Source organism: Hippoglossus stenolepis, chromosome 3 (assembly GCF_022539355.2).
Source record: "Hippoglossus stenolepis isolate QCI-W04-F060 chromosome 3, HSTE1.2, whole genome shotgun sequence".
Classification (NCBI taxonomy): Eukaryota; Metazoa; Chordata; class Actinopteri; order Pleuronectiformes; family Pleuronectidae; genus Hippoglossus; species Hippoglossus stenolepis.
This window is the reverse complement of record NC_061485.1, coordinates 16,946,901-16,968,088: the sequence shown is the minus strand read 5'-3', so window position 1 is coordinate 16,968,088 and position 21,188 is coordinate 16,946,901. Positions and strand designations below refer to the sequence as shown.

Below are 21,188 nucleotides of genomic sequence, written 5' to 3'. Positions count from 1 at the left end.
GACAGAGAGATGCAGATTACCCTCTGCAGTCCCACATGACCTGATATGTTGGACACATATTGACTTAAATTGTTCTGCACTGAGCTTTTACATTATGTGTCTGAGCAAATACTGAAAATCCATCTTAAAATAACGGAAAACAAGTATTTCATAGAGCAAGGGGGGTTTTATTGTTGAAATAGTAGGATCCCTTATTATTGGTTTTTTTCTTGGATGTAGGTTATTTATTATAAATGGATTAAAGCTCTGGTCAGAGCCGAAATTAAAGCTGTCTGATTCCACTGAAATTATACATTCCGATCATACTCTGATGTCAGTTTTTATGGGTGGTTTGTGTATGTTGCAGACATGGTGCTGGACCACCAGGAGGCGTCCCACAAACTGGACGAAAGCGTTAGAATAAAGGTGCGTGAGGCTCTGCTGAAGAGACACCACCACCAGAACGAGAAGAAGAAGAACCTGATTCCTATCGTTCGCTCCATCACAGAGGGAACCCGCAAACATTCAGAGCCCCATCTGACAGGTGGGTTTCCTAATACACATACACCATAATCCCCATCTCCATAATCCTCCATGTTTGTGGATGGGACATGGACCAAAGCTCCCAGAAAGTCAAGCCAAGCCATCACCTGATCACTGGTGCATAGACTGCATCGCAAAATGACATCTTTAATCCTCAATCTATTACATTCCAGATGTTGAACAGTTGTTATGGATCATTTCTGATCAAATATAATTCAAACTAGTGTTATAAATTTTAATCTTAAGTGTGTTCTGTACATTATAAAATCTGTGTCAAATCATATAATTGTAAGTATTATAATTTCTCTTTGCAGACCAATAAAAAGTCTAAACTGACTCTGATCTTTCTGTCTGTGCTTTCACAGGCTCGTCTCCACAGCCTCCTCCAGCTACAGAACCAGCTAAGAACAGTGCTGGACACGACAGCGCTCAACCGGTCGACCTCAGCAAGGTGAACAAGCACAGATTTGGGCAGTTTGTCTGTGCACACTGTTCACGTGTATACGTTGATGCTGTGAAGGCCACAATAGAGTATGAGAGTAAAAATAGAGTTGTAGATTTAATGAGGGCAACACATCAAACAGTAGTAGTGGAAGAAGTATTTTGGTTGTACAGAGCAATCAGCTCTACACATGAAGCTGTTGCACTCTGTTGAGATGTGTTATCAATGTTTGTCAACAAAATCAACTAGGTCACAGTGTAGTGGGAGAGTTTTACCTAGAAATATTAGACTGAAGACTTAGGAATTCAGTGAGTGACAGTTTTTGTAATCTTACTCAATAGTAACTTCTGCCTTGTCTCATCACCAGGTGGACATGCACTTCATGAAGAAGATCCCCGAGGGGGCAGAGGCCTCCAATGTGTTGGTGGGAGAGCTGGACTTCCTCGAGAGGCCCATCGTGGCCTTTGTCCGCCTCTCTCCTGCTGTGCTGCTCACCGGCCTCACTGAGGTGCCCATTGCTACCAGGTAGAAAGCCACAACTCGAAGAAAATCAAATGATGTAAATTCAATCATCCAGAAATCATTTACATACTGTAAATTGTCTGCTGACAAAAAACAGGTTCCTCTTCATTCTCCTGGGCCCGGATGGAAAGGCTCAGCAATACCATGAAATTGGACGCTCAATGGCGACCATCATGACAGACGAGGTCAGAGCTCTGTCTAATAAAATGTAGCTTCAGAAACCTCCAGAGTACAAATTGAATATCAACATGTGTCGTGCAAAGGGGGACTTATGTCTCCTTTGTCCTTCACTTCTCTCTGCTCCAGATTTTCCACGACGTAGCGTACAAGGCGAAGGACAGAGATGACCTGCTTGCTGGGATCGATGAATTCCTGGACCAGGTGACTGTCCTGCCGCCAGGAGAGTGGGACCCCTCTATCCGCATCGAGCCGCCTAAGAATGTCCCCTCTCAGGTATGCAGCTATGATGTCACAGAGATCTGCTTTTCAGAATTTGCTACAACTTTGATTAGCAGTAAAGGCCATATAGGTAAAGTGTCTGATTTGTGTCTGCTCCTGGACTGTCACTTTGTGTCTGCAGGAGAAGAGAAAGCTGCCAGGAGTCCCTAACGGTACAGCCTGCCAGGTAGAGGAAGAACTACATGCAGAGCACCATGGGCCAGAGCTGCAGAGAACTGGAAGGTAAACTGTCATTTGGGTTTTTGCTTCAGTGGTTAAAACTAATTAAAAGAAAACAAATCAGCCGATTTGAAAATGCAAAATTCCACAATTGGTTATAAAATATCAGGATATGCATCATAAAAAGAGCCAGTGTAAAAACATTGAGGAGGCTTGGGGCTTCTGAAGGGATGTGTCACAGTGTGAGGCCGAGCTTAGCACACAACACATCTGCCAGTTGCTCAGGGCCATAAAATCTAAATTTGGATTTGTCAAGAGCTGAGCCGGCACAAGCAAGTGACAACCACCACAGCACACAAGTGTGACAGCTCGGAAATGTTTTTTAATTTCTTAAAGATTTCTAAAAGAATAGGTTTCTGTAACACCCTCAGAAAAATCTCCAGTTCATGCTGACCTTCATTGGTCAACAGTTTTGAAACTCTCAGCCAATGACAACAATGAAACAGGGCGTTCCATCCTGGTGTTAAGTTACTTTTTAACCCGAGAACACTAACGTCGGGGGATTTTCACCCACGCGATTGTGGTCACAGGATTTTCATTGTGTTGCTGCTGTCTGAGTTCAGTCTGCTCACTGACGTCATAGAAGGTAGGTGTGTTTCCCTGCTCCCATCACTGTTTTTTTCAATAGGCACGTGTTCGGGTGATTTTCACCCGACGTTAGTGATTGAGAGTAAAATATTTTTCGGGTGGATTTTACCCGACGTTAGTGTTTGTGTATTAAATCAAGGGTAACAACGTTCAGGCCCGCCATATTTATTGCCCCATATCATGCACAGCTATCATCCTGTCACAGGCTTGGTGACACTGGCATGCCAACAAGTGAGTAATCGTTAGCTACGCAGATTTTTTTTTTATAGTCAGCTTGTCATTTTTCCCTTCGTGATAAACCTAAAGCAACACTATGTAGGTTTTACTGAGCAACAGCGCCCTCTGCAGCCATACGTGGTGATTAATCCTGTTGGGCTCCGTGTCTGAGCGATATCGAGGTTTTCATGTAGAGAATAAACAAAGCCTGTCAGTGCGTTGCGTGGAGCTCTGTCTGCGTGTTGTCTCACTCACTGAACTGAAGCACAACCTAATGGTGGATATTACCCATGATCCCCGGCTTCCTGGACCAGAAGAGCTGTTGCTGTAACAAATGCACCAAACTCTGTTTAGAATCTTTATTTGCTTATTTTCTGAAATTTGCTCACTGAATATTATGGATAGATAGCTTATTTTTAATGACTTCTTAGTAATTTTAACTGATCTAATAGTTCTGCCAATTTAGACTGGGACTGTCAGCTATTCATCTCACCCACTCACAAGTTACATAGGGCAAGAACAGACTCTCAGGGTGATGAGTGGGAGTGAAAGAGAGGCACCATTCTTTCCACTACAAGTCAGTGTACCATAAACTTATTTTGAAGCTGCTATTTTAAGGTATACAAAATTTGCATAGTGTTGCTTTGAGAAGTTGGATTCATTTCCTAGTCTATTTTTTATTAGATTATACATTTTAGCTGATCATCTCCTGAAATGTTGAAATTTACTCCCTTTTAAAAGGGTTGGTTGTTGTCCAGTTTACCCCTTAATGGAATATTTGAACTTTTGAAAATACTCTCATTTGCTTTGTTCCCGAGAGCTAGGTCAGAAGACTGCTACTACTATGCAAACTATGCAGCTAGAGCCTGGAGGCTTTCAACTAGCCTCGCATAAGGAGTAGATGCAAACTTCCAATAAGGCTTTCAGGTGTCCAAAACACACAACCTCGCTAATGAATGGGTTGTATCTTATGAAAAAGGATAAATTGCAGTTTTGTGGGAAGTAATTAGAGACAGTTCTTACAATGAAGCGAGGGGAATGCCTTTAGGCATGTTGAGTTGAGTCCCTGTGTTGCTTATTGTCTAAACTTCACTATCCCTCTTCGTTCCTTGTGTGTTGTGGCCAGGTTGTTTGGCGGTCTGATCAAGGACATCAAGAGAAAAGTTCCTTTCTACCTGAGTGACTATAAGGATGGACTGAACCTCCAGTGTGTGGCCTCTTTTCTCTTCCTCTACTGTGCCTGCATGTCTCCTGTTATCACCTTTGGAGGACTGTTAGGGGAGGCGACAGAGGGACGCATTGTAAGAACACAATCACTATGGAATACTGCACTCCCATTCTGTAGTGTGAAAAGAGCATCATGAACACACCATATACATTGTTTGCTATTTAATCCTGTAGAGCAAACAGGACACACTTACTGTATTTCCATTATTTCTCTTATAGAGTGCAATAGAATCCTTACTTGGTGCATCTATGACTGGAGTGGCCTACTCACTGTTTGCTGGTCAGCCTCTCACCATTCTGGGCAGCACCGGTCCGGTACTGGTGTTTGAGAAGATCCTCTTCAAGTTCTGCAAGTACGTTCACTATTGCAACAACCTGACAACCTTTTTAATCACCACCCTGAGATTCATTCTGCTTAACAGTTATATCTTGTCTCATCTTGTGTCGTCAATTCAGGGACTACCATCTGTCCTATCTGTCACTGAGGACCTGCATCGGCCTGTGGACGGCCCTGCTGTGCTTGGTGTTGGTTGCCACGGATGCTAGCTCTCTGGTGTGCTACATCACTCGGTTCACAGAGGAGGCCTTCGCCGCCCTCATCTGCCTCATCTTCATCTATGAAGCCTTGGAGAAGCTATTCCAGCTGGGAGAAATCTACCCATTCAACACACACAGCGATCTGGACAAACTCACACTGGCATAGTGAGTAACTTCATGTTTGCTCGGCTGGTTCCCTCCTGCTCCCCCCTGTATATTAACATGGTCGATTTGTATGCCTCTGTGAAACAGACAGGAGGCATTATGTTTTCGGGTTTCCGTTCGTTTGTCCCATACTTGTCCGATACATGATATCTCACAAACTTCTTGAGGATAGTGATTATATTTTGGTGGTCATAGGTCAAAGGTCAAGATTGCTGCAACGTCACAAAACACATTATTTGCCGTGTGAACATGATATCTAAGGAACAAAATCCTTTTAATTTGGTACAATCATTAATTGGGACTCGATTATGAATTGATTAGAATTTGGCGGCCAACAGCCAAGATGCTGACCTTACAAAACGTGTTTTTGATCTTGTGAGCTCAACATCTCAGGAACACCTCGAGGGAATCGCTTCAAATTTGGCACAAACATTCACATGGACTCAACTCATCAACGACTGGTTAGAAACATGTTTTTGGCCTCTAGATTTTGGCTTCTTGAACATTTTATATACATTATGATTCAGTGTTCAAAGGTTACGCTGAAAAATGTAAACTGAAACTGCACTGCATTGTTTCATTGTTTTTTTCTGTCTCTCTGTCCTCTCTTCGAAGTTCATATTTTAGCATGGTGTTCCCTTTATGTCTGACCTAATTTAAGCGATAAAACCATTAACCTTACACTGATTTCTCTCTGTGTGTGTCTCTGTCTCTGTAGCTGTAGGTGTGCAGAACCTGATAATCCCAGTAATAAGACATTAGATCTGTGGAGTGACAAAAACATCACATCGTCTGCTGTACCCTGGGCCAACCTCACTGTCACGGTAACCTAACTATGTGGAAACAAACACGCTCCTTAGGACACCTAATGTCAGTATAACTTTCACATGCTAGCATTCACCAGATAGTTAACATTTAACTGACCCCTCGCCCTCCCTTGAGCAGCTTCCCTCTCTTTAGGGCCTTTGCAAACAACAAACTGTGGCATTCAATCAATTAACCTTTTGCTGCTGTGTATAACTGAGTACACACAGGGCTGGTCTTGGTTTTCTTGCATTATGTACTTCCACTATTTATAGACCTGCCTGATCGTTAAGATAAAACAGTCTTGTGATCTATTTTCTTTTGATTCATCTGATTCATCTTTCTTCTGAAATAATCTTTGTGAATCTCTACAGGAGTGTAGTAATCTGCAGGGTCACTTTGTTGGGACAGCGTGTGGCCACCATGGCCCCTACACCCCAGATGTTCTCTTCTGGTCCACCATTTTGTTCTTCTCAACCTTCCTCATGTCGGCCTTTCTCAAACAATTCAAGACAAGTCGTTATTTCCCCACCAAGGTAATCAAACTCTTTCTGATCTCTACAAATACTGACGTGCCACATTAGCCACCACTGATTTGTGATTGTTGTTATTACCTGTGCCCAGGTGCGGTCCATGATCAGTGACTTTGCAGTGTTCCTCACCATTGTCTTCATGGTTCTGCTTGACTATTTCATTGGAATACCGTCCCAGAAGCTGAAGGTGCCCAGCAAATTCCAGGTATTCAGAAAAACCTATGATAACGTTTATGTCAGGGGTCTTCAACGTTTTTCAGGCCAAGGACCCCCAAACTGATGGAGAGATGGAGCAGGGACCCCCTACTATATATATTGTATAAAATTGTGTTTTTATACACAATTTTAAGAGGTCCTCCTCTTTGTGTACAGGAGGCTTGGAGGGACAGGTCTAGGCTAGTCTCGTGCTGTGAGTGAACCGGTGCCCAGCTTGAGAGAGCTCCTGTGTGTCGCTGAATGTGTGCATTGCTGACTGAAAGATAACGTCTTCTGCCTCCATTTATCCATTCGCTACAATATGTTGGATTCATGTTAATGTGTATTTAAAGACATTTAAATTTGTGGAAAAAAAATTGGTTGGAAAAAAAATTACAAATAAAAAATAGTCTAATCAACCAAAGATTTCGCGGACCCCCTGTTGAAGACATCTGGTTTATGTAATGTAAATCCTCTGTGGAGTCATGGCCTGACTCCTCTGTGATGTGTCCCTCAAGCCCACCAGAGAGGATCGAGGCTGGCTGATTAACCCAATAGGACGTAACCCATGGTGGACGGTCCTGGCTGCCTCCATTCCTGCTCTCCTTTGCACCATCCTCATCTTCATGGACCAGCAGATCACTGCTGTCATCATCAATCGCAAAGAGCACAAACTACTGGCAAGGAACATTTTGAAAATTGATATTCTGCGGCTTTTATTTCTAGGTTGAGTATAGCTGCTCTGTGAACCTGCACCTGTCCTTGTGTTTTGTAGAAGGGCTGTGGGTACCACCTGGACCTGCTGATTGTGGGGGTGATGCTGGCGGTGTGCTCCATCATGGGCTTGCCCTGGTTCGTAGCGGCCACCGTCCTGTCCATCTCTCACGTCAACAGCCTGAAGCTGGAGTCGGAGAGCTCGGCTCCCGGGGAGCAGCCTCGTTTCCTGGGCATTAGAGAGCAGAGACTCACCGGCCTCCTCATCTTCCTGCTCATGGGCTGCTCTGTATTCTTTACCGGAGCCCTGCAGGTTAGTCCAGACAAGCTGTGCAATGCTGCCCCCGTCTGGCTGGGACATTTAATCAGTGAGCGCATGAAATGGTGATGAAGTCTATTGAGGTGTTTTGCTCTTTTTTTCAGTTCATTCCTATGCCAGTGTTGTATGGTGTTTTCCTCTACATGGGAGCCTCTTCATTAAAAGGCATCCAGGTAACATGAAATTTGATATGTACATGTTTACAGTTGGCATAGAAGTGGGGATGTGTGCATGTATATTATAAACTTTTATTATATTTTTATTTATACCTATTACTTCAGCTGGGATTATTCAAACCCAAAATGTTCTGAGCTGTTCTCTCTATCCCAGCTTCTTACTACTTCGTCTGTCTCTGTTAAGCCCTTTTTTTTATCTCATTAATTCTGTTTTAATTCAATGAGGCCTCACAGTTAATTGTCCAAACTATTTAAATTAATGTGTCATTCATAATCACTTCCTTTTTCTTGCCATATTCACCATCTTTCTCTCTGCTGGCTCTGTTCTTATTAATTAATTTCTCTCCTTACCCTCTCCCTCCTCCAACTTCGCCTTCTTCACCTCTCAGTTCTTTGACCGCCTGATGCTGTTCTGCATGCCAGCGAAGCACCAGCCAGACTTCATCTACCTGCGCCACGTCCCCCTGAGGAAGGTTCACCTGTTCACGATCACCCAGCTCACCTGTCTGGTGCTGCTCTGGGTCATCAAGACTTCGCCCGCTGCTATCGTCTTCCCCATGATGGTGAGCTGACCACCGCCAACATCCTGTCTCAATTCACTGCTCTCTCCCCATCTCTTAGATTTAAATAACAGGTCGTTTTCACCGCTTCTCCTCCAGGTGCTGGCGCTAGTTTTTGTGCGCAAACTGCTGGACTTGTGCTTCTCTAAGCGAGAGCTGAGTTACCTGGATGATTTAATGCCCGAATGGAAGAAAAAGAATCTTGACGATGCCTCCAAAAACATCGACGAGGTAGTGGAAATCTTTAAATGCCCTGATGAAAACATACAAATATGCACATATTGACTTCATGTTATTATTGCATGTGTGTCTCCTAGGAATCGCAGGTGATGCTCAGTACAAATCAGGAAAATGCAGCTGCAGTTCCGATTCCGATGGAGAGCAGCAAGTCTGCCCAGACCGTAAAAGCACACGACCCCAGGTGAGTACACACACAGTGCATGCACCAGATGGTGGTAAGAATAGAGAAATGTTTCTTTCACCTTCCTCTATATTTGGTGTGTGGTCTGTTCACCCTGTGATTACTAACACCCTGAGAGCTCTCCCTAAACCCCACCTCACCCTCCTTCCTCCCCTCTCTGCTCTCTGATCTTACCGTCCATCTCCTGTCCCCGCTCCTCAGGTGTGACCCCTCTGACATTAATATATCCGATGAAATGTCTAAAACCACCGTGTGGAAATCCCTCAACTCCAATCAAAGGGACTCTCTCCCTGTGGCTGCTAAGAAGGCAAGGCCACACCCTCTCTCTCTCTCTCTCTCTCTCTCTCTCTCTCTCTCTCTCTCTCTCTCTCTCTCTCCTCCTCCTCACCCTTGCTTTGGGAAAATATTCCTCAGACACAATCTTCACTCACTCATGTTGTGTTTCCAGTTGTTACAGTGCATAGACTTTATATAAAGATGGACAACCTGACGGTTCCCCAAAAGTCAAGCCAAAGTGTCTCGATCGCCATCTGGTAGCTGGCTGTATGCTGGTCATAAACCCTGCCCCCTCCGCGTTTGTGGATGGGACATCGGGCAAACTAACACGTTAAATAGATTTTTCTCAAAGATGATTTCTATCATTTTAGGTAGTTGTTATCACACTGATGTCCAAGTGTTGCTTTTAAAGGACGTTTAGTTTTAGGGTGAAGCGTAATGGTTGAAAGCTGAGACTGATCAAGCGAATGCATGTATGCTACTGCTGCTCCATCCCTGATCGCACAGTCTCTGACTCTAAATGCACAAGACGGCAGCGTTAGTATGCAGGACATTTTGGCTTAATTTCTGAATATTTGGAGGAAATGGAGAAGCGTCGTTCATCTCTTCATTAAGTCTATTCTCCAGATTGATTTGGAGTTGCAAATTCCAGCAAAACTGCCCTCTTTGTTCTCTTACCTGTTGTATTTGTCTGTATTTCCGCTGCAGGATTGAAGGGATCACGTTCATAGATGAGTAAAGGATGTCCAGAGTCCCGACAGGCTTGACTGTGTCGCTTGACTGTAGTTCTGGACATCAGGATGCTACTGCGATTTGGCTGCACTGACCGTCGGCCCCTTCAGTGCTTAGAGAAGCAAGTCTCAATGATTTGTACCAGCTACCTGCAACACAGACAACAAACACTCAAAGAAAAGGGTGCATTACACTTGCATCCAGGCAGACATTCACATTCTTTTAGCTTTGTGAGGACTGAGTATATACCAAGCTAAAACCGATACAGTCGAACAAAACAAAAATACAATACAATAGCCCTGATCATACCTTGATGAAGTTTCTAATGTTCAGTTTTTGTTGAAACAGTTTCATAAAAAGTGTCAATTCATTTATAGAGGATGTAGTTTGTGGTGCTGTTGAACTGCATTGAGAGTAGTGTTCCTTATATTTTGTCTACCCTATTTATGTGATGGGAACAGACCAACTACTGAATTAGTTTTATTTAGGTGTTGCTAATAAACTGGCTGCGAAGCGTATTATGATGAGTATTTTAATTTTTGGTCCTCGCAAAGATATAAGAGCCTGCAGGCACTCACCCACACACACACACACACACACATGCACACAACTCAACCTCTTCCCATTTCTCGACCTGTTCATCAGAAACACCCAGGTTCCTCCTCTCGACTGTACATTTAGCTGGGCTTCATAACGGAGTGTAAATGCTCCTTCAAAAACAAACCAGGTTCTTTTATAATGTAGTAGGTCTACTAGTCACCATTTCTTAAATCTACTAGTCTTTTTATTTCATGTGACATGAGTGTGTTCTTTATTTTTTTTAAATAGTGATACGGTTGGATATTTAGTAGATTTTAAGAATACATTACAGGTTCAGTAGACGAATCCTCATTTGGGGGCGTAAAACTCTGTTGTCAGTATTGTGTGATGGTGTAAACTGAAATCTGTAAATGTTAGAAGACCCACTTCAGTTGAAGCAGTGGCATCAATAATAATAATGTGGGGGTTTTTTAAGGTTCATTTATGGACCTTGATTTGTCATGTTTTAGTAAAGTGGCTTATTTCTTTACCTCAGACAAGGTCGTGAATGCTAATGCATTGTGTGTGTGTGTGTGTGTGTGTGTGTGTGTGTGTGTGTGTGTGTGTGTGTGTGTGTGTGTGTGTGTGTGTGTGTGTGTGTGTGTATGTGTGCCTTTAAGTGTGGGATGGTAGAGCATTTTCTTTCAAGCAATAATTTTCCCCACACAAAACCTATATATTGACCTTACAACATCTCTTTCTTTTTTTTTATCCGGGTCCTTTTGTACAAGTGCAACCTTGTTTATCCATCCCTGGGTGGAATAATGGCTGTTCAGGAAAATTTAACATTTGTAACCAAAAGATGATCGCTTTACTTATGTTTCTGAAAGAAAAGAAAAAAACAATCAACAATTACACACTACTGAAAAGCGATATTTTGACATTATCACTTTCATTCTTAATGCTGAGACATTTGGACGAATAAGGTTCTACCCTAATGCGTTCTAATTTTCTACTATCAGCATCACATATAATGGTTGTTCTTTATTGATTTAGGACGGTGTGGAGCTAAAGGGAGCAGAGAGAATGATCTTCAATAATTAACAATAACTTTATTTGCAGTAGCACTTTTCTGTAGATAAAGACTTTGTGATATATTTTATTTTCCAAAGATATATTAAGCAATGAAATGATTTTACAATAATTTATTAAAGTTGTTTATTTTTAGATATTCAAAATGTCATGTTCTCTTCACTTTCTGTATATACTGTAATGAGCAAAGGGAGCTGAGGGAGAGGCTGAAGAATGCAGCACGTAAATAATGGTTTGATGAATGAACTCTATAAAATACCACCACAGGTTGATCTTACATGGAGAGACAGGCAGACCGCAGGAGCTTGTCTATTAAACTGATCGTCACATCATTTTATTGTTGATGGAGGAGCTGGAGAATCCTGGAACTGATCATAAAACAATTATTGACTGATTTTTAACATTTTAATAAACTAAATTGATTATTAACAGTTGCATAAGTAGTAAAGAATTATCATAGACTGTTAGTTACACAGCAATTTCTATCAAAGGGTTGCTTTCACTCGTCATTCAAGGTCAAGTGAGGTTGTTCACTTTTAACAGTGTGTTTTATTGCTAATGAATTCCACTATTTCTCAATTTATAACAAACATAATTTGTTTTTCTTATAGAGATTACATAGTTTCCTTTTAAATAACTTGAAACTAAAAGAAAATCCCCTTAAAATCAAACTTTCAAGTAAATTTTCAGTAATTCAAAAAAGTAATCTATTAAAAATGGATCCTATCAAAGGGGGCGCTGGCCCCAGCTGTAAACTGTGGCCCCTTTATGGCCCCTGATTAAGAAAAATCCTATCCACCACTGCTATCAATATTAACACGTTTCAAATCTATAATGTCCTTGTTGTACTGTCTAATGAGATATCAATTAGTGAATCGTTATATATACAGTGTAATCATTCTCAAGGCTTCCAAATATAGTCCCCATCATTTCCATTCAAGTGACTTTAAAGCAACGTGCACAAGTACAGCAAACCATCACTGTAACCTCATATGCAGAACAACCTACACCAAGACATGAATGAAAGTTTCATACAGTGTGTTTGCTGTCACACATGTGCTTTGACTCTGACAGAGTTTTGAATGTGAATGCTCATCATGTGTCTGAGGACCCATCAACAGCATGACTAAATATTATCCATTGTGTAAATATACATACAAAGCCTAAAATACTGCAAATACTGTAAATTGAGGAATAAACTGAAATCAACGACAATGGAGTTGACCAAATTGTAAAAAAAACAAAACACTTTTGAACATCTCGTGTCAATGACCATGAATGTGCTGTAACAGAATACATCATTTATTTAGTGATTGTTAAAATAATGAGCAACATGTGTCTTAACGTTGTGTTTCAACTCATTAATGTATACGTGAATGTATGATAAACATAAAGTAAAATGCCTTCAGTCTCTACACGTGACCACAAGCAGTCATACATTTAGACGTATGTGTGTATAAATATATGTGCTGTACATGTGTGCCTGTCACAGAACGCATAACCATTTCCTGTAGTGCTGATCATTTTGACCTTTGACCTTACATCTGACCAAAAACAGACATTTTAAACGTCAGTAATGAGGCACAGGCTGTCGGGGAAAAAAACGTTGAATACTTACTGTGTCTCATTTTGGACAAATGTCTTTGTTACATAAAATTAAGCAAGAGGCCTGTGTTGCAAATGTCCTCCTCACCTGCCTACTTCATTTTTATGTGTTGATATAAGTGATAACTGTGCACTGTGTGAGGCTGTGTCCCAACGAACTAAAACCTGTATCTGTGCACGGTCAAAGAGAGAGAGAAAGAGAGCGCAGATGTTATTTCAGGGAGAAGAAGAACATCTGGACTGCTGTAAACCGATTCCTATAGTCTTGGAGCCATAGCAAGAGCAAAGCCTTGTGCGTTCAACCACTGAACGATCAGACCAGCTCAAAAGAATTATACATGTTTTATATGTATGTGAAATTTAAGTTTTGATTAATGGAAAATAAATAACTATACTGTTTCAATGAAAATGACTGTTTCATTTATTTATTACATATTGGCGGTCATTTTCGTTTGAATGACGGGCAAAGTCTTTGTGACATTAAATCCAACGCAGACGGACTCACAACACATCACGTACATGAGCAGTGAAAATGAGCAGAGTAAAGAAGGTCAGTGATCTGTTCCTGCTGGGTCACACATTATCTAACACCGAGTCATGCATTGTCAACGCTCTGAGTACGCAAACAATATTTTGGTGGTGGGCGCACTTCAGGTCATCTCATCTTGTCCTGTCCTTGGACGTTGGTGCTTACACAAGTGTGTCGTGCAGAGATTGTAAATAAATGGGGTAAAGGGTAAATAATAAAAGATCATTTACCTTGAAAGAAAAGGAATAAGTAAGAGATTAATAACATAAAGCTTAGACACTAGAATTTCTAATACAAAGTCATGTTGTTTGGATATTTCAAAGTGGTAAGTGATAGATTATCTGTTGACATGTTAGAGCATCATGTATGTTGATGTTTGTTATGAGTTGCTCCACTAGGAGGCGGCAGAGTCCCAACATTAACTTTGGCCTCCTGGTCTTTATCTAAATTCTGGCCTGTTTCATCATTTTAAGGCAGATAAAACACATGCCATACAAGTAACCGCACGAGAACAAAAATACATCAACTCCTCTACTGTCCTCCCAGCATCTTGAATCTGTTTCCATTTGTATTTGTGCTGCACCCCCTCCCCCAGCTCTTTATCCTGAGGTGAAAACACAGTGTGCACATCTGGAGGTGATCCTGACTGCAAAGGGGTAGCCTGTGGGAAGGGGAGTGAGGTTAAAGATGCACTGTGCTCTCTGTGTGTGTACATGTATGTGTGCATGTGTGTGTGCGTGCCCTGAGGGTGTCATGTGATCCTTACCCCCTCCAAAAATGCTCCTGATTACAAACAGCTGGCGGGCTGTGGAGTGAACCAATCAGGTGAGCTGGGGGCTGTGACATCATGTGGAAGAAGGGAAGGTTGACAGGACATTTTAGGGACCCTGTTAAGACTTATCTGTTTTTTACTTGAATATATTTTGTCTTGTTTGGCTAAAATGTGTTGTTTGGTCTCTATGACGATGATGATGATTGATGATGATTATTAGGGCCCAAGCACCGAACGGTGGGAGGCCCTATTGAAATTGTAAGGATTTTTCTTATTAATATTTCCCTTTTTGGGCTTTTTCAGGGCCTAGACATGCTCAAATTCCGACCAAACTTTGCAGGAAATTCAAAACCCAAAAAAGTAATTGTATTCTGGAGTAATTTGAAATGGGCGTGGCAAAATGGCTCAACAGCGCCACCTACGGAAAAGCCCCTCAGTTAGCTTTCACCGCTTCTCACGGAAATGAGGACAGTTGTGTATCATAACCAGATGCGCAAAAAAGTCTCTCAGTGCATTATGAAAAAGGCAACAGGAAGTCGACCATTTTGGATTTAGTGGTCAATTTGGCCATTTCCCACATTTTTACTTTGAGGAACTTGTCCCAGGGATTTCATCAGATCAACTTCAAATTGAGGTGAATGTCATCTCAACAAGATGGAGATATAAACTACCTCGAATTTCAGACAGACGGATGGACGGATTCTATTTTTTTTTTTTTTCGTCCGTCTGTCTGTCCGTATTTGTTGTTTTTTTGGACGGACAGACGGACGGATTTTTTTTATTTTTTCAAATACTGACCTATGATCACAATCCTGACCTGAACAGCTCCATATATTAATATTAGTGCAGGGTCATAGCGCCACCTACTGATCAGTGTGATAATTAAGTTGTGGTAACATTGCCCAATTGACACAAAATTGCTCACGTTACATCAGAGCCCCTACTTGAACAGATCTATTAGTCTGTATGTAATAATAGTGATGGCGCCACCTACTGGCAACAGGAAGTAAGCTTTGTTTTACAACTATCATTCGATTTACATAAAATGTTCACAGTGTGATGTGCAATTGATAGCGTGGACCGTAATGAGCAATTAGCAGGCAAGGATCGACATCGCGTGACGGACGCAGGAAGTGAAGCATTTATCCTTGCCACAGTGCGCAAAACGCATGCAACGCAGAGACGTGCGCTTGGTCATTGATCGCTCTCTCCACTAACCGCAACAGGCTTCAAAATGCCTGTGCTCGGGCCCGTTAGTGCTACAACGTAGCCCTAGTTATCATTACTATTTATGTACTTCCCTCTGCATTTCAACCATTTGTTTTCTTGTTGTGCAGCACTTTGTACTTTGTGTTGAAACGTGCTCTGTAAATAAAGTTATTAGTGAGCAAAGAGTAATTGAAGATTGACACAGGAAGACACATGTGATTAATTTAATTAAAATAGCAAAATCTATTATTTGTAAATCTAAATTCACGTGTCGTGCTTTGTTTTATTTAGCAGGAAGTTCAGACAGTAAGTTGATTCAATTTGACGTTCTACAAAACAAAAAGCATTCAAAATATACCAGCTTGTATGAAATTTAAATTTTTCAATAAATATTGTATGTTTTATTTCAATTTTAGTTATCCCCTAGCCTTTATTTCTTATTTTTGTAAAATCATAGATGTTGTATTGTGGATGTTGTTGAAGCCTAGTTTCTGTTGGGAGCAATAAAGATGAAAATGAAAGATATTCTCCAATCTGCAGCATCATCCTGCTCCATTAATCTGCATGTGATTCCCAATAGATGATTGAATGTTTTTCTACTGTCAAAATATGCCTCATATTCACTGTGTGTTCCTGTGGGTCCAGTGGCATTAAGGTCCAATCAGCTGAGGAGGAACACTGGCCCCAATGTCTCTCTTCCTAGATTCAAACACTCAAAGAAATCTTTTGTGCTCATGTGAAGGTCCTGTGCTTTTGGTGAAGGAGGGTTTATGAACAAACTGCAGCTGGGTGATTTCTTAGGACTGATACAAACGTCTGAATGAATAAACACAGGTCATTTTTATCATTAGTCAGCATTAAAGATGTGTCCATTAGTTTGCTTATTCTTCTACTATCTGAGTTTAATCCACAACCACATGGCACGAGTTGGTCTGTGTAGGAGATTACCCCCTGAAATTTCCAATTTATCAAAACAGAAGAATGTAGTTTCAACTTTCCAACAGTCCTTGAACCCGTCATGAGCAGCGCACGCTTCCGCCTGAAATAATTGAAGAGTCAAAATTGTGATATTTCTTGAGATCACTTTATTCTACATTTCTCATCTAAATTGTGTTGTAAACGTTGCACCATCCAGAATCCGTTAGAAAGAAAGTAGCATTCTTCTCGACGCAAGGGGCGAAATGAAGTCAGGTGACGCCAACAGTCACGTGACGAAACTTTGGGTCAAAAACCTGCTCCCACGAGGGTCCACGTGAGGACGTGTGAGTGTTCTTCGTGTTGTGTCTTCAAGATGTGTCGAAAATCATTCAATGTTAATAATTATTGTAATACTTTTAGGCACAGATATGCTCTTTTTTTGGTCAAATAAACCATCAAAACAATAAAATGTCCATGTACTTACAGGTATTATGTGTTCGCTGCACATCTAGCTGTGATTATGTCGTTTACATAGAGCTGCAGGATTTAAGTAAAAACTTTTTAGCCCATAGACTGGTTAAGAGAGTTGTGTTATTAGTTGCATGCATAATAATGGCAACATCTGTCCTAAAGTAACACGATAGTTTAGACTTTGATGAGAAGATCAATGTTCTTGTGTTTCATCTGTAAACACAGTAATGTTAGCTGCACTTTAGCTTAGCTTGGTGTAGGAAACCGATTCCTCCGAGTCTCTACTGAAGCCTTTTAACTGTTCATATCCAAGAACTAGTCTTTGTGCAAATTGAGGCTCAATGGCTAAACACTAGAAGCTTGTGGTTTCCTTTTGTTCAGCTCAAACTAAATGTTGACACTAAATCGTGCACTTTCACAAAAGATATTTAAACAAACCCAGTTGTAAATAATAATTTGAACGTTGGCTGAATTCCATTTAGCTGCTTCGGTTTCAGGGTCCCAGCTTTCTAAATTTGGCCATTGTTAATGAAACCAGTGCTTTTCCTTTTTTTTCCAACTCTTATACGCTTTACCAACAAATAGAAAAATACGACTGGATATTTAACCCAAGTAACAATGCATGCGCTTACACGAGTTGAAACAAATACAATACAAGTATGGAGATTGAAGTAAATCAAACAATAAATAATGAAATAAGAATGTCGTAAAAAAGCCAGTGTTTTTCCTACTATGACAGGTCAAAACGTCTGCTGTGAAAAAAGCCTATTTCTCTTTAAGAGTAATGCTCCAACGGTTTTTTGGAGCTATTTATTCTAAATAGAACAGAATGGAATATGAGTGTGTCTGCCTCCTACAAGCTCAAAGACAAAATTGTTGGATGTGCGCAAGATCCAACCACAACAATCCCTGTTCGTCTTTTATTCTCTCCTTTTTTGTTTTCTTCGTTTCTCTTTGACTCAGTGAGCTGTTGTCCTCTTTTCTCACCGAACACAGACGGCTCTCGGCTCTTCCCTCCCCTCCATCAATCTCTGTCATAAATCTGTCAAGCAGAGAGAAAGGGAACTGCTGAATACAGATTTGTCAGCAATTAATCTAACCTCTATTAGCAGACTTGGATATTGTGTCCTCTATACCAGAGAGAACAATAAGCCACTCCAACATGGAGCACTGCGCTCTATGTGTGTGGTGTGCAATCATGTGTGTGTGTTTGTTAGTGGGAGAGTGCATGCGTGTGTGTGTGTGTGTGTGTGTGTGTGTGTGTGTGTGTGTGTGTGTGTGTGTGTGCGTGTGCGTGTGCGTGTGTGCATGTAGTGGTTTCAACCGTTTCATTAATTACACAGAAAACAATGTCTGCCCAGTGTTATACACTCTCTTGTTTTACTTTTTGTACTTTCAACAGTTCGAGCCTCTTGTGGACATTGACCCTCTGCTGTCATTGGAAATCACTGGGACGAAGCTGCCATTCAACCTTGAAGAGACACAGTATTCTGAATGTGAGGCTGGCTAATTGACATTCTGCACTTGATGAGATGTAAACACAGGAGTTAGCGTACATACACGTGTGTGTGTGTACCAATGTGCTATTCTGCTCCTTTTTATTGATTGAGTTAAGCAGGTGAATTGGAGTCAATATCGTTTCCCAGAGAAGACGACCATGAAAATAAAAAAATAATCATCATAATGAATATTAATTCACTATAGCATTAGCTTGTCTCCAGTACACTGATGAATTTTAAGAATCCCATGAAGAAAATACAAACTGATACCAACAACGCATTAGATGCTTGAGTAAGTGTGTAAGCCACAGACCTACTGGTTCCTACAGAAAATGTAAATCATTCAAAAATGACTCACACGCATATATTTTATTTTTTAAAGCTTCTGTCATTTCCCAGAAGAACTGTGCACTTGTGAGTGAGTGTTTCTTAATCAGGTGTGTTTGCTGGCGACTATACTTTCAGCTGTGGATTAATACACATTTGGTGTCCTAGCTAGCACGTCTGTGTATTTGGGACTAACTCAAAATAAACTACAGTAACCATGTTCATTATAAAACAGGAACACGTCATCCAGTGCAACTATGGCACATTTTTTATGGGACATCTCTGTGGAGCTCGTTGGCACAAATGATAAGAATAAGCGATATCACGGTTTGGATTCACAGGCGGTACTATCTTTAAATGGGATTATTTGGCAAGAAGAAAAATACAGGACATCTCCAGCCTCATCCTTTAAATACAAACACAGTAGTGCGCTGACACTGACATTGCCTGTGAGAGACAATACCCGCGTTTCCTCTGCTTTTTCCAAAGATTTCCTGTTCCTGTTTTGTCCCCACTCTCTCTCTCTCTCTCTCTCTCTCTCTCTCTGTATGTATGTTTCTCTCTCTGTCTCATTCATACCTCAAATCATTCGTGAACATGCTGGGGCTTGTGGGAATTTGATTTGTATTCCAGCTATTTCTCTCTGTATGAGCAGATATGGACTTATTTTCCATAATTTAACCCAATCTCTGTCCCGACTCACTCATGCACACACACACACACACACACACACACACACACACACGCACACCCACACACACACGGGTACTGGGGCAGTTCAGTGGAGCAGCAGGGCCAGTGCTCAGCTGCTTGAGACAGAATTAGAGTGACAAACAGCTGAGCTTCTCTGGGGTGCTATCATGTGACCTATCCCACCCACAGGGCCATAGGGACCCAGGCTTAGAGTTACCATGTCCAATTTCCAGCGTAACCATTGGTGCGTGTGTGTGTGTGTGTGTGTGTAAATTTGCCTTCCTGTGTGTATTTGTGCTACGTCTTTTCCAGTAGTTGACTTGTATAGGAAATTTCTGTCTCTGCCAGGAAACGTGCTCTCCAACCTGCTAATAGCCGCACCTCTCTGTCCGACTGTCATTAACACACGCGCTGCCCTTTGTCCCTCCGCTTGTCCCATTGACCTGCTTTTACATGCAGAGGTGTTTCTGACATAACAAGAGACCACATCTGGGGGGCTTCGACTCTGCAATGAGAACGTATCAAGCAGCGTACCTTTTTCCACGCTGAAAAAGAACAGCCCCCCGCAGCACATTTGGGATTGTTTAGGTGTATTGTTTCCTCGCCTGCAGAATAACAGCGTGGCTGTTTTCTTTTTTCAGTGTCCGTCAGCAAAGCATGTTGGGGAGAAAGAGCTGAGAGCTGCATTAGCCATTACTCCTCTGAGTCACCTGATGAAAGTTCTTTCAGCAAGCCTGCACCTCCCTTATTAACAAACATCTTTACTTATAGTGCTCAATAATAATAGTTCACTGGTGGCTCGGATGAGCTTTATCTCAACTACACAGTGCTGTACAGTGTACGGAGCAGGGAGGTGGTCATTCCTGTTAAAACTGTGCTGTGTAATCAGTGGTTTTATTATTGGCTAATAAGACTAAATTAAAGGCAGTGCGTCCTGTGAACAACCACTTTCGGAGACATGGCTTGCAAGTGTCAAACATGTGCCTGTGTGTGTGTGTGTGTGTGTGTGTGTGTGTGTGTGTGTGTGTGTGTGTGTGTGTGTGTGTGTGTGTGTGTGTGTGTGTGTGTGTGTGTGTGTGTGTGTGTGTGTGTGTGCGCGCTGCATTGCCTTGAGTGTTTACAGCAGAGTAACATGAGGAGCAGATCAGCTTGTCCCGCCTACACCATAACTCTAAATGCAGAACCACAGCTGTGTTTCTATACATACGAGGGACCAGGGTTAGAGGAAAAAATAGGTGCTTGAGGGAAGATGTTAAATAAGCCACACAAATTAAAAAAGGAAAGCAGCATGAGCATGTGATTGAATAAAAGTTATTAATAGCTTGATTGATAAATCACAGGTAAAGAAATTAACCCACTTAAGGTTGGAGGCCAATGTGGAGGTCATTTGCTGCTGCCCATGCATGTGTGCAGGCTAGTGTGTGTGTGTTTGTGTGTGTGTGTGCATGTGTGTGTAGGTAGGGGGATGGGGTACCAAAGGAATTGGTTGTTTCAACCCCACCCTCCCAAAAAACACTAAGATCAATGTACCAGATCAATACAAGTCATTGATAATAACTGAACTTCTCATGTGATCAGTGAAGGAGAAAATTCACCATTTTGCAGGACACGAGCATGCACGTGTCCTGCATGCTCGTTCATCACACTGAAAGTAAACAGTCAGAAACCCGTGCAAATAAGATCATACACAAATGCATTCAGGAGCACGCATGCAGAATTCCATGCACACACACACAGAGAGCAGGGGGATACAGGCTCTTCTCTGACACTGCATGATAGGTCACTTTTTCCCTCTCTCTCCCTTCCTGCTGAAATAGTTTTAACAAAAGAGAGGGAGAAGGCAGGGGGAGGGGTGGCGTGGTTGGGGGAGGGGATGTATGTGCTGCTCTGTTGTCACTAGGCCGGAGAGAGAGCGAGAGGGGGGGAG

The 21,188-nt window shown here is 41.7% G+C and overlaps 1 protein-coding gene across 1 annotated transcript in view; it reads left to right on the top strand.

Moving 5' to 3' along the window:
• The window catches only part of slc4a8 (solute carrier family 4 member 8), a 29,770-nt gene extending 16,518 nt beyond the window's left edge, over nucleotides 1-13,252 (top strand). The window contains exons 6-25 of the mRNA XM_035152406.2: nucleotides 347-523; nucleotides 888-973; nucleotides 1,332-1,489; nucleotides 1,584-1,671; nucleotides 1,793-1,939; nucleotides 2,067-2,167; nucleotides 4,095-4,269; nucleotides 4,415-4,548; nucleotides 4,652-4,897; nucleotides 5,616-5,721; nucleotides 6,076-6,237; nucleotides 6,326-6,439; nucleotides 6,948-7,109; nucleotides 7,205-7,456; nucleotides 7,567-7,635; nucleotides 8,028-8,201; nucleotides 8,298-8,429; nucleotides 8,516-8,619; nucleotides 8,821-8,926; nucleotides 9,604-13,252. Of these exons, the coding sequence (XP_035008297.2) occupies nucleotides 347-523; nucleotides 888-973; nucleotides 1,332-1,489; nucleotides 1,584-1,671; nucleotides 1,793-1,939; nucleotides 2,067-2,167; nucleotides 4,095-4,269; nucleotides 4,415-4,548; nucleotides 4,652-4,897; nucleotides 5,616-5,721; nucleotides 6,076-6,237; nucleotides 6,326-6,439; nucleotides 6,948-7,109; nucleotides 7,205-7,456; nucleotides 7,567-7,635; nucleotides 8,028-8,201; nucleotides 8,298-8,429; nucleotides 8,516-8,619; nucleotides 8,821-8,926; nucleotides 9,604-9,609 (2,699 nt within the window). The 3' untranslated portion in view covers nucleotides 9,610-13,252. The remainder of the gene's footprint in view (nucleotides 1-346; nucleotides 524-887; nucleotides 974-1,331; nucleotides 1,490-1,583; nucleotides 1,672-1,792; nucleotides 1,940-2,066; nucleotides 2,168-4,094; nucleotides 4,270-4,414; nucleotides 4,549-4,651; nucleotides 4,898-5,615; nucleotides 5,722-6,075; nucleotides 6,238-6,325; nucleotides 6,440-6,947; nucleotides 7,110-7,204; nucleotides 7,457-7,566; nucleotides 7,636-8,027; nucleotides 8,202-8,297; nucleotides 8,430-8,515; nucleotides 8,620-8,820; nucleotides 8,927-9,603) is intronic.
• The last annotated feature ends 7,936 nt before the right edge of the window (nucleotides 13,253-21,188 follow it).